The 20,254-nt window shown below is 38.4% G+C and overlaps 1 protein-coding gene across 3 annotated transcripts; it reads left to right on the top strand.

The window, feature by feature from the left end:
- Window positions 1-47: 47 nt before the first annotated feature.
- LOC106089348 (terpene synthase) lies at window positions 48-18,286 on the top strand. 3 transcript variants are annotated; one of them, XM_013255177.2, is made up of 8 exons: window positions 48-250; window positions 374-528; window positions 4,724-4,765; window positions 14,878-14,986; window positions 15,055-15,315; window positions 15,387-15,489; window positions 16,873-17,000; window positions 17,070-18,286. In XM_013255177.2, the coding sequence occupies exons 1-8, from the start codon at window positions 185-187 to the stop codon at window positions 17,196-17,198; spliced, it is 993 nt and encodes a 330-aa protein (XP_013110631.1). In that variant the 5' UTR covers window positions 48-184; the 3' UTR covers window positions 17,199-18,286. The 3 variants fall into 3 exon arrangements, with proteins under 3 accessions (XP_013110631.1, XP_013110633.1, XP_013110632.1); XM_013255179.2 differs by lacking the exon at window positions 4,724-4,765 and having other exon boundaries at window positions 49-250; XM_013255178.2 differs by lacking the exon at window positions 4,724-4,765 and having other exon boundaries at window positions 50-250; window positions 14,842-14,986.
- Window positions 18,287-20,254: the final 1,968 nt, after the last annotated feature.

Here is a 20,254-nt window from a genome sequence, read left to right on the forward strand (position 1 = left end):
TTACCATTTCTTCATTCCATGTTGTTTCTAAACATTCCACTTTAATAGCCATTCATCCATATGTCATTCGTTCGAGTTTCATTCGAATAATTGCCCACAAGCGCAACTATACTCCAAAACGCCACCGACCACACAGCAATCAACATCTCGTGGAGTTGTTTATACATTAAATACATCGGTCGAGATGGGGGAACTTAATGAAATTTTGGAAATGACTCGAGATAAGTCAACACAAAAAGAACAAGACGAGGTAAATGTTGACACGGCATATATTGGGGGATTTGGAGATTTTTTTGTTTGTTTATTTGTTTATTTCTACATTGCTCAATCAGAAATTTGTTTACATGAAAAATATTTTTTCCTTCTCATTTAGATTCTACTGCAGCCCTTTACGTATATCCAACAAATTCCAGGAAAACAGTTCCGTTCACAGCTATCGGTGGCCTTTAACTATTGGTTAAATATACCCAAAGAGAAACTCTCACAAATAGGAGAAATTGTGCAGATGCTACACAATTCCAGTCTACTGTAAGTACGAATGCTAGTCAATATTGGCATCTATTCACCTACGGCTTAAGGTAGTCCTTATAAGGTTACAGTCGCATGCTTCAATTAACACAAGAGGATTATAAAACACAGTCTACAAGTGGCACCGCCCTAAAAGTAATGGTGTTTTGCCATATTGGCAGGGAAGTTATTCAGAATAGAAAAGTAAACTTTGCAACTGCGTTATAAAGTAACAATTAAAACATTCAATTGAATTTGTAATACTTTTTGTGGTTAGGGCATTACAATTATTTTGCACAATTTTAAGGAAAATTTATTTGAAGTTGATATATGTGTAAGGGTCTCTCATAGAAGGTGTTATTTTGATATTCCAGGAAAAATTACAATTTTTGAAATAACTGATCGTATTCTTATATCATAATAAAGTGGAAAGTATGGCGTTAATGAAAAAGTACATCACGACCTCGCTTACAGGACTATACCGAGTATTAAAAATAACAGCGCAAGTAGGAAACCCCATTATAACATATATATTACTTAAAAGATCATGGTTATTAAGTATTATATTAAGGTCTGGAGGACATAATTTCAATTATAGTTGCTATTTACAATGTTCTCATTTAGTTTCCTTATGGCTTTTTCAATTCGGCAGAAATGCTATTTTCATTATACTGCTGCGAAAAATATCAAATAGATCTCTCTTATATTCTTTGGAAGAAATCCAATGTACATTCAAACGTGTTGTTGTAGAATTTGTATTGAGTTATTGAAATTATTCTAGCTAATTGCACGCTAATACACTACATACTGACGCATAGGTACTAAGACGTAAGTATGTATTTCTTTGTTTATAAAAAAAAATACGATAAATTATTGGATTTGTTGTTTCTTTAATAAGAATTACCTTATTCCATTAAAATGTATGGGCATTTGTACATTTTCCATATCCAACTAACCATAATTGCAAAAAAGCACTAAGTCTGGAAAAATAACCTGAAAACAAAGCAAATCAAAAAAAAACTTTACTAGTGGTTGAAAAGAAACAAATTTTGCCTATGAACATTCTACTAAGAAACGGGCAAACTTTTCACATATCAATGAGTGAAGTCTGATAAAAGTGTAAGCTCAATGATAAGGGGCCTCCGAACGGCGTGTCGCAGTGCGACCCTCCTGGAGAGAAGTTTTAGATGGCATAGTACCTCACAAATGTTGCCAGCGTTAGGAGGGGAAAACCAACGCTTTTTTCTGATGGTCTCGCCAGGATTCGAACCCAGGCCTTCAGCGTCATAGGCAGACATGCTAACCTCTGCGCTACGGTGGACTAAAACAAGTAAGAGCGTGCCAAGTTCGACCGGGCCGAATCTTATATACCCTCCACCATGGATCGCATTTGTCGAGTTCTATGCGCGGTATCTCTTTTTAGGCAAATAAAGAATATTGAATAAGAACTGTTATGCTATTGGAGCTATATCAAGTTATAGTCCGATTCGGACCATAAACGAATGCTGAACATTGTTAAAGTCATTGTGTTATATTTTAGTCCATTCGGATAAGAATTGTACCTTGTAGGGGCTCAAAAAGCAAAATCGGGAGATCGGTTTATATGGGAGCTGTATCAAGCTATTGATCGATTCAGACCGTATTAGATGTTGAGAGAAACCGTTGTACAAAATTTCTGCCAACTCGAATGAGAATTACGCCCTATAGAGGCTCAAGAAGTCAAGATCGTAGATCGGTCTATATGGCAGCTATATCAGTTTATGTACCAATTTGCGCCATACTTAGCACAGTTATTGGAAGTCATAACAAAACACCTCATGCTTAATTTCAGTCAAATCGAATGAGAATTGTGCGCTCTATTGGCTCAAGAATCAAGATCCAAGATCGGTTTAGATGACAGCTATAGCAAATTATGAACCGATTTGGATCATTCTTATCACAGTTGTTGGAAGTAAAACCTAACACGTCGTGCAAAATTTAAGTCAAATCGGACGAGAATTGCGCCCTCTAGAGGGTCAAGAAGTAAAGATCCCAGATCGGTTAATATGGCAGCTATACTTGTTTATGTATCGATTTGCGCTATACTTAGCAGAGTAATTGGAAGTCATAACAAAACACCTCATGCAAAATTTCAGCCAAATCGAATGAGAATTGTGCGCTCTATTGGCTCAAGAAGTCAAGATCCAAGATCGCTTTATATGACAGCTATACCAGATTATGAACCGATTTGAATCATACTTAACACAGTTATTGGAAGTGATACCAAAACACCACGTGAAAAATTTCAGTCAAATCGGATGAGAATTGCGACCTCTAGAGGCTCAAGAAGTCAAGACCCAAAATGGGTTTATATGGCAGCTATATCAGTTGATGTACCGATTTGCGCCGTACTTAGCACAGTTATTGGAAGTCATAACAAAAAACCTCATGCAAAATTTCAGCCAAATCGAATAAGTATTGCGCCCTCTAGTGGCTCAAGAAGTCAAGATTCAAAATCGGTTAATATGGCAGTTATACCAGATTATGAACCGATTTGAATCATACCTAACACACTTATTGGAAGTGATACCAAAACACCACGTACAAAATTTCAGTTAAATCGGCTGAGAATTGCGACCTCTAAAGGCTCAAGAAGTCAAGACCCATGATCGGTTTATATGGCAGCTACATCAGTTTATATACCGATTTGTGCCATACTTAGCACAGTTATTGGAAGTCATAACAAAACACCTCATGAAAAATTTCAGTCAAATCGGGCGAGAATTGCGCCCTCTAGTGGCTCAAGAAGTCAAGATTCAAAATCGGTTAATATGGCAGTTATACCAGATTATGAACTGATTTGAATCATACCTAACACATTTATTGGAAGTGATACCAAAACACCACGTACAAAATTTCAGTTCAACCAATTTGGCCCATGTACAATCCCAACTGATCTACACTAATAAAAAGTATTTGTGCAAAATTTCAATCGCCTAGCATTACTCCTTCGAAAGAAAGCGTACTTTCGACAGACAGACGGACAGGTGGACGGACATGGCTAGATCGACTTAAAACTACCATCAAGAATATATATACTTTATGGGGTCTCAGACGCATATTTCGAGGTGTTACAAACAGAATGACGAAATTAGCGTGATGGAGGGTATAAAAAGAGGCAAAATTTGACCGAGCTGAAAATTGGATGCCCACCACCATTGATTTTGGTAATATAATTGGACATTTTTAGATCAATTTATATGAGGATTATTTTTAAGGAAGAAATTCGACAAATGGATAACTTCAATAAGTTAAGATATGGTCCGTGGTGGCTGTATGGACCACTTATGGACCTACCTAATTTGGTGTATATGTTGTTTGTCAGAAGCTCACTTTACATACAAAATTTCATCCATATCGGGGAAAAATTAAAAACTTATACAGACTTATGGCTGCTACTGTGTTCGTTTTTCACCGTTGAAAACCCATGTTTTTCGCAATTATTTTTTTGAAATACTTCACAAATATCAATGATAAAATAACAATTTTATCATAGGTAATGAGGACATCCGCTATTGAATGAAATCAGCAAATTTTTATTGCTTTAAAATCTTCTATTATCTAAAAAATGTAATCAGCGAAAAATGTCCCGAAAAACCGAGGTAGAACCCGCCTTTAAGAAGTAAAATCGGAAGATTGATTTTCATTGTTAAGAAGATACACCAGAAGCGTTAGTGCCTTATTTAAAACTCCCTATTTATTCAACTGTATATCTGTTTAAACAATAGTTTCGAACAAATTTTGCAAATGTGGAAATACGCTAACAAATTTCTAATACAACAGAGATGTTCTATTTAAGGCGGTTCAGTGCACTTCATTCGGACCGAATGTGGCGAATTCTTTATGCTTATGGATGTATTTCTTATTATTAAAAAAAACAATGGGTGCTCTTTTTTGTGATATGACTTTGCTATTCATTTATCTCAATTAATCAAATATATAAATTGGATGGCATTGTTAAAAGGAAACACTTGGATATTTTAAAAATTTATTTAAGTCCCCATTTATACAATTGTTTTTTTTTTATACAATAATATATAACGGAGTTGATTTAATAAAAGCTCAGCTTTTAACTTTGTTTGATTTTTTTAGCATTTGCTTAAATTTTATTGCGAAAACAATTAAAAAAGTTTTAAAAATCTTAATTTTTTTTCTTGTGTTTACATGATTGAGAAAGGCTGAAACCACAAACACCTTCACGTGATATTTTCATCTTAAGGTTCGTCTTTTCCTTGTCTAAATTATTACATACGAAGGAATTTTAAGCCAAAGCATTTTCTTTCATTCTAACAGCATGTCTAAGCCATATCATCGTTGTAATTTAATACGCTTGCTATGTGAATATCGCCATGCGCATACATGGACACGCGAATTACAGCAAACAGCTGAGTACAATTTTTTCACTATCTGTCAACGAGACTTCATAACGTTCGGTTGCGTGTGTGAGTTACGAACCACAGCACACACAAGCAAGAAAAATTGCGCGAACTAGTAACATACCCAAAATAAGAGTTGCGCTGATCACTGATTTTGACAGATAGTGCACTTGATTTTTGTTGTTAGCCAACTGTTCCTACCTTTTAAATTTGTCTTGATAAGCCCTTTGTACAGTGCTCATTAATTAACGAAAACTGAGGTTCGAGTCGTCAAAACAGGTTTTAATGATCACTTAGAGTGTTCGCGTACTTAATAATGTATGCAAATTTCTATAAATTGATACTGAAAGTCGTTCGCGTACTTTATTTGCAAGCAGAAGAGAGCAGGGGAGTGCGTGAGAGAATTTGCAGCATCGAACAACTGTTTTATGAAAACTAGCTCTTTAATTCAAATAAATAGCAAAAGAGACTAAAGGCCCAAGCGGAATGAGTTCGTCGCGTTGAAAAATGCAAATCTGCAAACAAATGTGAAAACATCACCTCAATCAAACAATTTTTAACTTTAACGACTTAAAGCACTACTTCACGTGTGGCAGCACAGAATGACGTTTGCTTTCATGTGTCAAAGTTAAAAATTTTAAAAAATTTTCCGCAATACTTTTGTGGGATTTGTGTGCAGAGCTGCAATTTGACATTTGTTTGCAGAGATGAATTTTTGCAACGCGACACTCAAAAATAAAGCTACGGCATTCATTCTGTTCAGTGGTACAAAAAAAATTTCTTGTACTCCTGCCAATTTTTACAGGAAAACTATGCGAACAGACCTATTGTTACTGGAAGTCTTTCGCGTACTTTATTTGTCCGCAGAAGCGAGCGGGAGAGTGTGTGAGAGGGAGCAGAATTTTGAGCATTTTGCAATTGGCATGACGAAGCATTTATAGGTGGTCTTATTTGTACAACAACCACATATCATATGGTGCAATTCGCCATCTTGTCATCAAGCTGATCGACGTTTTGCCAACACACACAAAGAAGTTTGTGTGTGTGTGTGTGTATACGTTTGCGTTCATGAGCAGAGAATATGCGAAAAAGAAGACAACAACAAAGAGAATGCAAATAAAAATCTGTCATCTTAATACTGCCAGAGCTAGCCTGCTGTTAACAGCTGTTCGCGTGAGACCATCTTTTAAATACGCCTTGGGTAATTGGGAGCTTGTAAATTTCTACTGAAGTTTTTTTTTCCAGTAGAAATTTGTAGCATTGAACAGCTGTTTTATGAAAACCATCCGTTTAATTCAAATGAATAGCAAAAGGGAGTAGTTTCTCACTCTCCTGCAATTTTTTATTGGAAAAGTACGCGAACGGACCAAATACAAATTTTCCATGAACATTCCATTAAGGAACAGAGGAAAAATTCTCACACCTCCACCAGTGCTGTCCGATTCAAGTTTAAGCTCAATGATAAGGGACCTCATTTTTAAAGCCGAGACCGAACGGCTTGTTGCAATGCGACACCTTTTTGGGAAGAAGTTACATGGCATAATACATCACAAATGTCGCCAGCATTAGGAGGAGATAACTACCCCTGAATTTTTTTCCGATGTTTTCACCAGAATTCGAATCAGGCGTTCAACGTTGTAGTCAGACATGCTAACCTCTGCGCTATGGTGGCCTCCAATCGTCTGTTATGTATCCAGATTAAGGAACTTAGCGAATAAGTTAGGGTGAATACTGAGGGATCTTCTCCTAAGTCGAGAAGGTTTGGCCATGCAGATAAACGGATGAAGTGTGTCGTGTGGTCTCTGGTCGCAATCGGGACACACTTCCCGATTGTTGGCATCAATCCTAGCTTGAGCCGATAAACAGGTGAATTGTATCGTGTGGTCCCTGGTCACAATCGGGACACACTTCCCGATTGTTGGCATCAATCCTAGCTTGAGCCAGAAATAAACTGATTTGCGTGGGAGGCAAGTTTCTTTAGGTGAAATGGGTGGCGGTCGGTCTCCAAGGACCACATTCACCCGGTAGCTAGTCACCTTTGTGGGCGGTGAATGCCTATCCACAATATGATCATGGTTTGAATGATCGCAGCGATAACAGCCTTAGAGTATTGGTTAGACATCATATAGTTATGTCTAAGTACGGGTAGAATCTTTTGTCTCCTGATGAAGATGGTCCACGTAAGAATATGGGCATGTGCATACACGAACAGGGGCAAAATTCACACATCAATGCCTATTGTCCCATTCAAGTTTAAACCCAATGACTCAAGTTTAAGATCAAGGACTTCCTTTTTCTATCCGAGTCTGCTCAAATAATTCGGCTACCATCAGCTGATTTGGCGTATGGGGTTCAGGTTACAATCCTTTGGCTTGTGGTCCCGCAACACACATTAAACTCGCTAGCATCAGCTCTGTCGGAATTCGGACACCTGCAACTGCTGGAACCCAATTGCCAACAGTGGAATGCTTCGTATGTAGTAATTGCAACTGCAGTAAACAATCAGCGGTATCGAGTGCAGCGTCCCAGTGAGGGGCCGGGCGGCACCAACACTTGGTTAAATGATCAGGGCTTATGATGAACGATATGACAAGGCGAGTTATTGTCCATAGCACCGTTCACGTTCCCCCGGTGATCGGTGCTATGGACCGGAGCGGCCTTGCTCAACTGAAGAAACTTGACAGAGATCGCTACAACCAATAATCTAATATCTTATGGAAACCATCATGACTAGCATATCGATTTATGCTCGATTGCTGACAAGAATATGAGAAGAATTTGTCAGCGATAGTTTGCTCCACACTTATGTCAGTGGCATTTGATACTCTTCTATGAAGAGGTGCCGCCCGACGGCACGTCGTTTGTTCGCTATTCATTAAGAAAACTCTCCGTTTCTTACTGAGCAAATTTTCATTTTTTATGGTGGGTAAGTGTATTCAACCCTTAGGTCTAAATAAATTCAATATTTTGTGGCTTAGTGTTATCGACCTTCATAATTTAACTCTACGATTTTTACTTTTAAATTGACCTTGACAGTGAAATTTTTTAATATCATCCATCACCATAACTTTTTCCATTATTTGTGGACCTTTTGTTTTTTTTTAACATCGAAACTTTAGTAAAAACACACCTACAAATAGCATCCAGTTTTCTAGTTAAATCTGAAAGTGTGCATGCCAATAACAATAACTAATTGTGTCTATATGTCGATTTTTGCATATATTAAACACTAGTGTTGTGGTCAAATCGAAATCGATATTCAAATAGATTAGTTTTGCATTTTAAATTGGGTGTTTTAATATCAAAATGAATTTATAGGAATGGGTTACGCGATTTTTTTATAAAAATAATGCACCATTCTAATAATTTTTGGAGGGATGATTTGATTTTGTGCACATTTGCTGATGAACATTCCATTAAGGAACAAGTGTCGCCAGCACTAGGAAGGTGAAAACCACCGCTGAACATTTTCAGCGTCAAAGGCAGTCATGGTAAACTCTGCGATCATCTTGTGTATAGGTATCCACGGCCCAGATACATGATCTTGAGTAGAGGTTCAGCGCTGCAAGAGAGAATCTCTAGATCAAGCGGCATATCAAGCACGTCTAGACGACAGTCATCCAGACATGGCAGAAGAAGCGGTTAATAGCTACTTGTGAATGTGGTACTTGGAGAACGACCGCCACCCATTAGGTTAGGTGAGTCCTTTACAGACTCACTAAGACAATTTTAGGTCCATTGTGATACCACAGTAGCGACAGATCAAGGCTTCTGGGGGGAATCGAACCCACGACCCCTGCACTAGTAATCCAAGCACGCTACCAACTCTGCTACCGGGGCGCCCTACCACCACCCATTGCGCCTTCCCGCCTTCGAACCCACGACCCCTGCACTAGTAATCCAAGCACGCAATCCCATGGCAGCCGGTTGTATGTACCGGATTGACCCGATGAATTCCTTCATCGGCAAGGGCTGCCGCCTCAGTGTACCACACACTGCTACTACAACAACAACAACAAGCACGCTACCAACTCGGCTACCGGGGCGCCCTACCACCACCCATTGCGCCTTCCCGGCAAAGCAGAGTAGTTCCGGCTAAATTACGATCAGGCAGATGCAGCCGCCTCAACTTCTAAAAAGGAAGGATTGATGCTAACGTGCAGGATGTGTGTCTCGATTGTGACCAGGGACCACACGAAGCACGTCACCTGTATAACTGCCCACCAAGGACCACTCAGATCCCCCTGAACGCACCCTACCTAGTCGCAGAGTTCCTGGATCTGGATATTCAGTAGAACAAAGCCGACGAATAATAGAACACAACACACTGCTACAACAACAACAAACTCTGAGCTACGATGGCCCATCTGCATTTGTGCATCTCTCTGCTAGTATCATGAAAAAAAATCAATAAATTATCGAATGCTAAAAATCCCATAAAAGAAAGGCGGGGATGCTGCTCGATTGCAGTTTTAAATCAATAATAAGAGTCCTTTTATTCTGCAAATGCCATGCAAATTTGTCCATGAACCTTCGATTAAGGAACAGGGGCAAACTTTTCACATATCACTGAGTGCAGTCCGATTCAAGTTTAAGCTCAATGATAAGGGGCAAATGATTTCGAAAGGCGGAGAGTTTATACATGGCATACAAATACAACAAGTAATTTTGCCCATGAACATTCCACTAAGGAGCAGGGGCAAACTTTTCACATATCACTGAGTGCAGTCCGATTCAAGTTTAAGCTCAATGATAAGGGGCCCCCTTTTTAAAGACGAGTCCGAACGGCGTGCCGCAGTGCGACACCTCTTTGGAGAGAAGTTTTACATGGCATAGTACCTCACAAATGATGCCAGCATTAGGAGGGGAAAACCACCGCTGAAAATTTGTTCTGGTAGTTTCGCCTGGATTCGAACCCAGGCGTTAAGCGTCATATGCGGACCTGCTAACCTCTGCGATACGGTGGCCTCCATGGCATAATAGCTCAAAAATGTCGCCAGCATTAGGAGGGAATAACCACCGGTGACATTTTTTTCTGATGTTCTCGCCGGGATTCGAATCCAGCCGTTCAGCTTCATAGGCGAACTTTAGTACGTTTGCGCCATGGTGGTTTCCTTCTATTATAGCTGAGTTTAAACTGTGTCAAGCAGAAAATCAACACTTCTTAGAGAAGTTTTGATTTTATTGAGTTAGTCCATTTTGAAATCAATGCAAAAATACATTCTCAACGCAAGATGATTAAGTTTAGATGATTTCAACACGTCACATTTACCCCTGAGAGTTTTTATATACATAGATGTTGTGTGTGTGTGTAGATGTGTGTGCACCTCCTCACAGTAATGTAAACAAAAAGAAAATCACAGTTTATATTTTCAATGCTTAGAAGATTCGTTTTTTTTTAAATTAAAAGGTAAACAAAACAAATGATATAATTGTTCCAATTTGGAAATGATCGCATATTATTTTCATTCTACGAAATTATTAATCAGCATAAAACCTCTTACAAATTCCTTTGGAATGTGGGCCTGGTATGCCAAATAATATGAGATATAAGTACGATCTATGAATAAGTGTAACCTCCTACCGCTGTTGTAGAACTCAAATTGTCCAGTTACAAAAACCGGTAGAAAATACAAGTTAATATATGGGAGTGATTTTTTTGTAACAACGTTAGGTTATGTATGGGACATAGAATTTGTTGTTGTTGCAGCAGTGTGTTATACACATGATATAATTACCAGGTAGTGTACCGTTAACATCATCGCGAAATGCACTATCTGTCAAAGAGTTTTGGTTGTGTGTGTGTATTATAATTAAGAACCACACAAACACGGAAAAATGGCGCGAACTAGTAAATGCAAATATTGCCCATGAAACATAGCCGAGTCCGAACGGCGTGCCGCAGTGCGACACCTCTTTGAAGAGAAGTTTTAGATGGCATAGTATCTCACAAATGTCAGCATTAGGAGGGGAAAACCACCGCTGAAAATTTTTCTAATGGTCTCGCCAGGATTCGAACCCAGGCGTTCAGAGTCATAGGCGGACATGCTAACCTCTGCGCTACGTTGGCCTCCCGGTGCTAGGATAAAAGAGGATGAAAAGATAGCACAATGTCCAAAAGAAAATCTAGACAAGAACAAAAGTTTTCACTGACGATGCCATGCCTCCTCGCCGTCATTGAAAAGCATTCGCATCATCCCCCACAAAGTCCGCTTCTACCTGTTTCTGGCGCAATGTCAGCTTTCGCACATTGTTGTGATCAGTTAACAGCCGCCTCATTGCTAACAACAATTGTTCAAATTTTACGGCATACAAAAATGTTACCGGCCCACACCACACCGAAATAGAATTTTCAATTAATTTGAATTTCTTAGGAAATCTTCAAAGTGATTTTTATGTATCATGTGTTTATTTAACTATGTGATGTGATGAGTGAGCAATGGGTTCATAAGTATGCATTTCATTTCTTGAAGGAATTCCAAGAATTTCTACAATAACATTGTGTGCCAGCTCACACACTATCTCCCTTACATGGTAAATTTTTATGTTCTCTTCTTTTTTTGATAACAATTACTTTGAGAATTTCTGACAATTGCCATTAATTAACATTCATGGCTGGACATGGTGGTGCATTGCTTTGGGATACCCCCGCCCCATGTTGTATTTTGAGGCAGTTGAGGAAGCTTGTTTACAATCATCATCGGATAGCATTAATTGTTTACCCAACAACATTGTGAAACAAAAAAAAAAGAGTTTTCAATTTCAATGTGAATACATATTTGTAATAACTCCACAGAAGTCATTGCCTGCTGCAATTGCTTAGTGGGGGAAGATTCAAAGCAAAACAATGTTCGAGTTTTTGAACAAATTCTCTAATGAAAAAAATTTTCTAATGAAATAAACATTTTGTGTAGAAATATAACAATAAACAACATCTAGGCAAATTTGCCCAGTACACAATGTTGCTCATTGTTGTTTAGGTATAGAAAAAAATAATCCCAAGCAAGCCCACGGGCTGAAAATAACTGCAAATGTGTTAGCCTGACTGCCACTGAAATTAATTATAGACAACATTTTCTGTAGAAATAAATGAAAAATGTGCAGAATTTCGGTATCGGTACTTAAGCCTATAACTGACTTCGATTGTGCGGAAAATGTTGCTAAACATCAATTAAATTTTGTACAATCTCACAATGTTTCCAATGGTGTTGCTAATTTGCTTGATTGTAATTAAACTTTTTTATTTGGCGTGTAAAGCGTTGTTTTGGTAGAAAACAGTTGTTTGTTGACATCATTGTTATCATATGACTGTCAACCAAGTTAAAAACAAATTTTTCTACAAACTGGTAGTTTTAAGTACAAAGCCATCCGTGTAGAAGTCTATGCTACTTTTATTGCCAGTGATATTGTTGTCCAATAGATTCTATCAGGAATAGAATACAGTACTTTTTATCAAAAACGCTGCTCAGGCGGTGTGTAATCCATAATGCCTGGGAAATCTAGAATAACACAGTGTCCGTTGGCGCCGCATGACCAAAGGGAAAACTCCCTTCGCCTCCCAGCAGTGGTCGCAGCAATTTGTCTAGCCACGATGTCCAAAGGCATTGAAGCGCGCGTCCAACAGACCACAACACCATATAACATTATAGGTCTGACAACTGCAGTATATACCCAGTGCATGACACGCAGTTTAAACCCCCCAACTTTTGCCAATAGCCCTCTTGCAGGTGTATAGGGCAAGTGTTCACTTTTTTTGCCTTTTCCAAAATGTTAGATTTGAAGTTAAATTTCCTGTCTAGCCAAACACTCAGGTATTTTGCGCTTTCAGTAAATGGAACATTCTCTCCTCCCATGGAGGCAGATGCCACTGCTGAAAAGACCTACTTCTATCTTGTACGGATTTACGCCTACACCACTTTGGATAGCCGATTTCGCTGTCGCACGTAGAGCTTCCTCTAAGAGTGCTGGAAAACTTCCCCTAACCGCAATTGTCACATCATCATCATACGCGACCACTTTTACACCTTTTTTCCAGAGACAATAATATATTGTTAATGGCTATATTCCAAAGTAGAGGAGACAGTACACCTGCTTGAGGTGTTCCTCTACTGATCCATGTTTTTAGATCCATAGATCCCGAGCCTACCGTTATGCATCTTTTAGTAAGTAAGTTATTAATAAACGTGGTCCGCAGATTGTTAAACGCCCCCTCGATGTCAATACATAACGCCAGGGTGTACCTTTGGGCATCGAAGGATTCTTGTATTTTATGCACAACCTCGTACAGGGCAGTCTTCATCCACCTTCCCTTGATATAGGCATGGTGTTTGTATTTAAGCAGTTCGCTGGATGTCCTACTCTTTATCATGGTGTCCACAATGGTTTTGAGTAGGAAGGAGGTACGGCTTATAGGCCTTTGACGGGCTTGGATATAAATACCACCCTGGCCTCGTGCCAGGATTTCAGAGTATATAAGTCCCGGGCACGCTGTGAGTAGCTCAGGTTAGGTTGAAAAGAGGGTGCAGATATTAATCCTCCCCATACCACTATGGACATACACCTATGCCAGTAATCGGCTTGTTGTGCACTCTAAAAACTATAAAGTAACCTCTAAAAAGAAAATTTAAGTTAGGACTTCCGTGCTACTTACAAAATCCTTAATTGTTTTCAATACCACTCCCCTAAGTTGGTTCATGTCTGGTATTGTGTCTCCACCTAAGTGCCGGTATCTATTAGACGCGAAAGCCGGCCAATGACAAAGGAAATGCTCCAACGTCTCATCGTCTTCCCCGCATGCGCTACACATGCTATCACTTGCGCACCGATTTTACATAAGTGAGCTCGTAGTCCTATGACCGCTATGATACCAATAGTAAAGAATGTACAGGGTATTGTGGCGGTGCTGATATAGGGCGCGCCGAAGAGTGCTCCAAGAGCAGAACTGAATGCGATATTTGATCTGAGACCTTTGCACTTGTACGTGGAGTGCGTTGCATTGAGTACAGTTTTCTGACCGAGAGAGTCAGGATCTCGGGCATTCGTTTGTTCTGCGGTAGGCCGATGGCTTCGTGGGGCGACTTCATGGCTTTGGCATTGCCAAACTGATCTTTCGTAGATGGCGACTTGGAGTTTGTCTTCTCGGAGAGAAAGCTTTGGGCTGGGGGCGCCCCGAACTTCTCTGGTCCCTCTATATACACGGATTGATCCAATATGAATGAGAGCACTGGAACAGAGGTTTTTATTGAATTCGTAGGGATTAGGGAGCCATATAGAACTCTGGTTGGGTGTAGTGTCTTTCATATCCCCAATATCTCCACACAAAATAAAAAGACGACGTTTCTTATAAAATTTAAACTAACAATTTTTGTAAACAGCTGATTGACATTGTTCGCTGCATGTAATAGACATTAACATTTAAAATCTACGAAATTTGACAATGTTGCTAGCAACATGTTGAAATAGTTTTGTTAAAAGAACTTAGCATTGCTTATTTGTACAACTACAACTGTTCGGGCGAAAACTTGAAGTCAGTACAAGGCTTTAGGTGAAAATATTCTTCTACCTACTCATATTCTTTGAAAATGGTACATATCTCATGAAACCAAAGGGATGGCTTACTGATAAACTTTATTGAGATTTAAACCAGTCTGCTAACCAAACCATTTTATAATAATTCTAAGAGTCAAGAGTCCAAATCAACTTTGCAAAAAGAGAAGGTCTTTGAGATGAAAACTCTTTTTCTGTTTCTATTATCCTCTTTGCCTTTTTCTTCATCACTCCCTACAAAAACATTCATTCAATCGTATTTTTGGTGTGCCTGGCCCATTTGTTTCTAATTTGTGTGTTTCTTGTTTTTCACTTGCATTTGCTTAACCGAATTTCACTGCAATCGATGTTTTGCTAACAATAATTTTTACAGCGTTGATGATATTGAAGACAATTCGATACTTCGCAGAGGTGTTCCGGTTGCTCATTCCATATACGGTGTACCCAGTACCATAAATGCAGCCAATTATGTATTGTTTTTAGCTTTGGAAAAAGTACAACAGCTGGGACATCCCGAGGTGAGAGACAAACTACAATCCAATTGGTTTTAAAAATAAATTATTTTTTTTTTTCTATTTCCTTATAGGCTACCAAGGTGTATACGGAACAGTTGCTAGAATTGCATCGAGGTCAGGGTATGGAAATCTATTGGCGTGATAGTTTTACTTGTCCCTCGGAACAGGAGTACAAACTTATGACTGTGAGAAAAACCGGTGGTCTGTTCATGCTAGCCATACGTTTGATGCAATTGTTTAGTAACAATAAGGAGGATTTTACCAAGCTCACAGCTATTTTAGGACTATATTTTCAAATACGTGATGATTACTGCAATCTCAGCCTGAAAGAGGTGACAAAAAATTTTGTTTTTTTTGTTTCCTTATACAAATCTAATGCGTTTTTTTTTTCTTATATTTTTAGTACACTGAAAATAAAAGTTTTGCCGAAGATTTGACGGAAGGCAAATTTGGCTTCCCTGTTATACATGCCGTGCAAACGCAAAAGCATGATAAGCAAGTGCTACGTAAGTGTGAAGTAAACTATACAAATTTTGCCCATGAACATTTCACTAAGGAACAGGGACAAACTTCTCACATACCAATGAGTGCAGTCTGATTCAAGTTTAAGCTAAATGATAAGGAACCTACTTTTAAAAGCCGAGTCCGAACGGCGTGCCGCAGTGCGACATATCTTTGGAGAGAAGTTTAACATGGCATAGTACTTCACAAATGTTGCCATTAGGAGGGGAAACCACCGCTAAAAATTTTTTTGATGGTTTCGCCATGATTCGAACCCAGACGTTCAGCGTCATAGGCGGACATGCTAACCTCTACGCTAGTAAGCCTATATATACGGTAAAGTATACTATAGGCGTATTAAAATATGAAAGGCCCTGTTACATGTTTTTGTATTCCTACATATATGGGTACAAACATAGACTTCCTTACATCGCTTCAAAAACTCCGAAATACGTTTTTTTTTAAACTCATACCGATCAAGGAATGAATTTCTCTTTTGGACTGTTTTTCAAGTGTATTTAAAAGTTGGTAACCCTATTTCCTACTTTTTTCCACACATCTCTATCATTCTCTTCTGACATTTGTATGCATTCTTCGAAGTCGGTTAGAATGTGTAATGGAGAGAAGTTCTTTTTGTCAACCGGTATTGCAACTTCTTGCCAAGTGACAGTATCCACATATATTCCATTGGAAAATGTATGTCCGTTCGGTTTTCGAACCATTCGTCATTAAATATTATGCCATACTCGTTAAATTGTATTTCTTTCATCTTTGTCTTTTCTTCATCAGCTTTGTCAGTTCCCTTACATTCTATTTCGTAAACAACATTACGTTGTTATTGTTTGTCGATTGGAGTTTTGATGTTGGAGAATTTGTTGTTCGTTTAATTCGCTCTGTATGCTTATTTTATGTTGTTTATTTTGTTCATTAAAGCTCTTAAGCTTTTGGTATCTGTTAATCCAGGGATGTATTTCAAGCTACAATATCGTTTGGTTTCTTCATTCGTTGTAGGGTTGCCATAAGTGCTGTTTAGTTTGCGTTTTATTTCGTCGAATAGTTTATTAATTTGGGTGGAAAACTTTTGGTTTTTAATATTTTGGTTTTAATTTTGTCTTGATGGAATTGTTCGTCACTGATGCGGAGTACTCTGGTGATAAAACTTTTAGCATGGTTGATTATCTGTGATTTTGGTTGTGCGCTACGGTAATTCATGATTCTACCAGATGCCATAGTCTTCTGATACCCATCAAATTGTATTGAGGTGTTATTTCTCCATATTTTTGTATCCAGATATGCTATATGGTTGTCCTTTTTTCGAAACTTAGGTCTAAAGAGCTTAAGATACAATTTAACCAAACTTTTTAATTTTATTTATTTTTTAATTTCAGATATTTTACGCCAGCGTACACAAGATGTTGAAGTTAAGAAATATTGCATAACTTTGTTGGAAAAACTAGGCAGTTTTCGTTATACTAGAAATGTTTTGGAATCTCTTGACGAAGAAGCAAGAGCAGAAGTAAATTGCATATGATATTTTTATGTTTTTCGAAAAAAAAAAATCTTATAAAATTTCTTTTCCTTGCAGGTTAAACGTCTAGGTGGCAATCCTCACATGGATATCTTACTTGATAAGTTATTATCGTGGAAAAATTCAGATTTAAATAGCCTACCCTCCTCTTCCTCCAGTGAGAGTAAATCGTCAACGTGTAATTAACAACCAAAGAGGCAAAGAAGGCTAGAATACAATTTACCTTCTTTTGCAGCCACTTAGTTTTACAGTTATATGTGGCTGGCAGTGGCTGCAGCTACTGCCCTCACCATAAAAACCCATACGCCTTATTTTTACAAATGCACCTTAAAAGTTTACAGAAGGTTATGGTTATACATGCATATAACTCGTGTTAAATAGAAAAACAAATGTTCGATGAAAATTATGTATGTATATGTGTAATGGTTCCATACTCGAGTACCATCGCTAAGTGTTGTATGTCTGATTGTTTTTTTTTAATGTTTCAATTTAAAAAAAAAAAATGAATGCCATAATGTTATCACGGCACATAGGATATTGGTTGTCCTAATATAAATATACAAATCCCTTTGTCCCTTACCCTTGAGAAGCTTCTATACTTAATTCATTTGTTCCTTATTAAAAAAAATGTTATTGATCATTGAATTTATGTGAAATTTTAAATCAACATTGCAAAACAAATTGAATGCACCACCTTAATATTATACACATACATATATACGAAGTATGTATTTTGAATGTTTATAAAAAAAAAGTATTTTTTCTGCATTTCTTTTTTGCAAAATAATAATAAAAAAAATTTAAAATACAAGCACCACACTATCTGTCTGTAAATAAGAAAACCGATTAAGGACTACAAATGAACATTTAGCAACAAAGCAATACAAAATAAAAGGAAAAAGAAAAGAAAACGTGCGTCATTTATTATCCCGTCTTCTGTCGTTTTTAGCATGGTGCAATTAAGAGGTAGTGTCATTAGCACTACAACAAAAATCTACCCTCAACAAAACTACCTTGGGTGGCAAATGCCGTTAATTGAAATGTCAAAGTATTTTAGAAACAAACTTTGTTTTACAACTTATCTTCTTCAAATGTATTTCATATTTGTATTTTCATCTTTATAACACTGTTTTGTTGGTTATGTGTGGAATATCGGACCAAATAGAACATCTTTTTAAGATTTTAGTACAAAATCACAGCTGTGTTATAAAGCCTTTGACATTTAGATTTATTACAAAATCAAAACAAAAATAAAAAAAAATTTTACTCAGCTGTTCGCATGACTTCTCCTTATAAGTGCATCCTGCGTTTTTAGGTTAAAAACTATGATCGATGATTCTCTGGCCAAATGATTTAAATGTGAATATTTTGAAGCGTTTTGCTGCTGAGCTTTTTTTCCCCAATATATATAATAATTTCGAGATTTTCCTCATTTGACCTTTTCATCGAACTTTTCGATTTTGTTGTTGTCACGTTCACTGTAAGTATACAATTCTAAGATTATTCTGATCCGGTAACCTTCTCCAGATCCATAGTGGTTCTGCAGTTAGATTGGTTGGTTTCCCCGGAAATGTATACAGGTGATTGGAGTCAAGAGGTCCTGTGCTGCATGCAGGGCAAATACTAAAGTTGGTTTCATCTTATCTTGAGAGATATGAGTTCAGGTTGCTACAGCAACCGAATATAAATTGAGCACAGTAGCTATGGTTTTTCTAGACAGACCATTCTCATCATCTGCAATGGGTGGTTGGCGTCCGTCAATGACAAAATTCGGCTGGCAACAGTATCCTGGTGAATATTCTGAGATGTTGTCTTTAAACCTCCATATACTCCTATGTTTCGAAGGGATTCAGCTAAATGTTGGATATTCGGGTAATCACTGTGTTCTTAAGGATTTTGGGCTCCTAAGGTTAATTTTTGTCATTCCTTGCGTTTAGACAGATCTGTAGATTTTTTCCACTGCGTACTAGTCAATTCTCGGACGCCACCCTAGCGCAGAGGTTTGCATGTCCGCCACGGGATAGCTGTGAGCATCACACAGGCTGGAGCATAAGGTTCGATCTATGTGGTGTTCATGCTAGCTTAGCTGCTAGCTACCGGGCGCGTCCACAGATTGCGGATAGCGGAATGTTCCATGCCGAATAGCTGCAACGGCAGTCACGGACAATCAGCGGTATCGAGCGGAGAGTTTCAGTGAGAGAAACACCGGCCTCACGAGAAGCTTAGCTGCGAGCTACCGGGCGCATCAACAGGTTGCGGATAACGGAATGCTCCATACGGAGAAGCTGCAACGACAGTCGCGGGCAATCAGCGATATCGAGCGGAGAGTCTCAGTGAGAGGCTGGCGGCACCGGCTCTTGCACAAATACTGAGTGCCTATGATGCTCGATATGACAAGGCTGGTTATTGGCGCCTTTAAATAACAAAGGCTCTGAATAGCTGTGGTTCAGTGTCGACTGGGAGTTTCCTTACCCTCCTTAGAATGGCCGTTTTCGCTTTCACTAATTGCATGCTCGACAAATTTTCTACCACCGTACCGTGTCTGATATTAGATTTGGTTGAAGAACATTGGGCGTTCAGAGACTACGCAGTCATTTGAAGAAGCATCCAAAATCGTGCTACCGATGCTATTTACGACTCTCAACAGACAAAAGTCCCAGTTTACAAACTCTGATATGGAGCAGAATCACGGGTAAAATTGCAAATTTGCCCACGAACATTCCATTAAGGAACAGGGGCAATCTTCTCACATATCAATGAGTGCAGTCCGATTCAAGTTTAAGCTCAATGATAAGGGGCCTCCTTTTTATAGTCAAGTCCGAACGGCGGGCCACAGTGCGACATCTCTTTGGAGAGAAGTTTTTACATGGCATAATACCTCACAAATGTCGCCAGCATTAGGAAGGAATAACCACAGCTGAAAATTTTATGATGGTCTCGACAGGATTTGAACACGGGAACTATTCGTCAACATGGGCTTAGCTTAGCTATTTTGTAAGAAAGGATGGAAATATTCCTGCATGAATACTTTACGCAAGCAAAGTAGACCAAAACTTCTGTGAAGGGATTAAGTAGAGGAAACATAGTATTAGAAATTGGTAAGAGCGCATAGAATTCATTATAGTAGAATAGTTATGTCTTCTCCAAATATATTTTCCTTTTTAAAAATATAACAAGTAAAAGCGTGCTATGTACTGCCGGGCCAAATCGTATATACCCTCTACCATGGATCGCATTTGTCA

Source organism: Stomoxys calcitrans, chromosome 1 (assembly GCF_963082655.1).
Source record: "Stomoxys calcitrans chromosome 1, idStoCalc2.1, whole genome shotgun sequence".
Classification (NCBI taxonomy): domain Eukaryota; kingdom Metazoa; phylum Arthropoda; class Insecta; order Diptera; family Muscidae; genus Stomoxys; species Stomoxys calcitrans.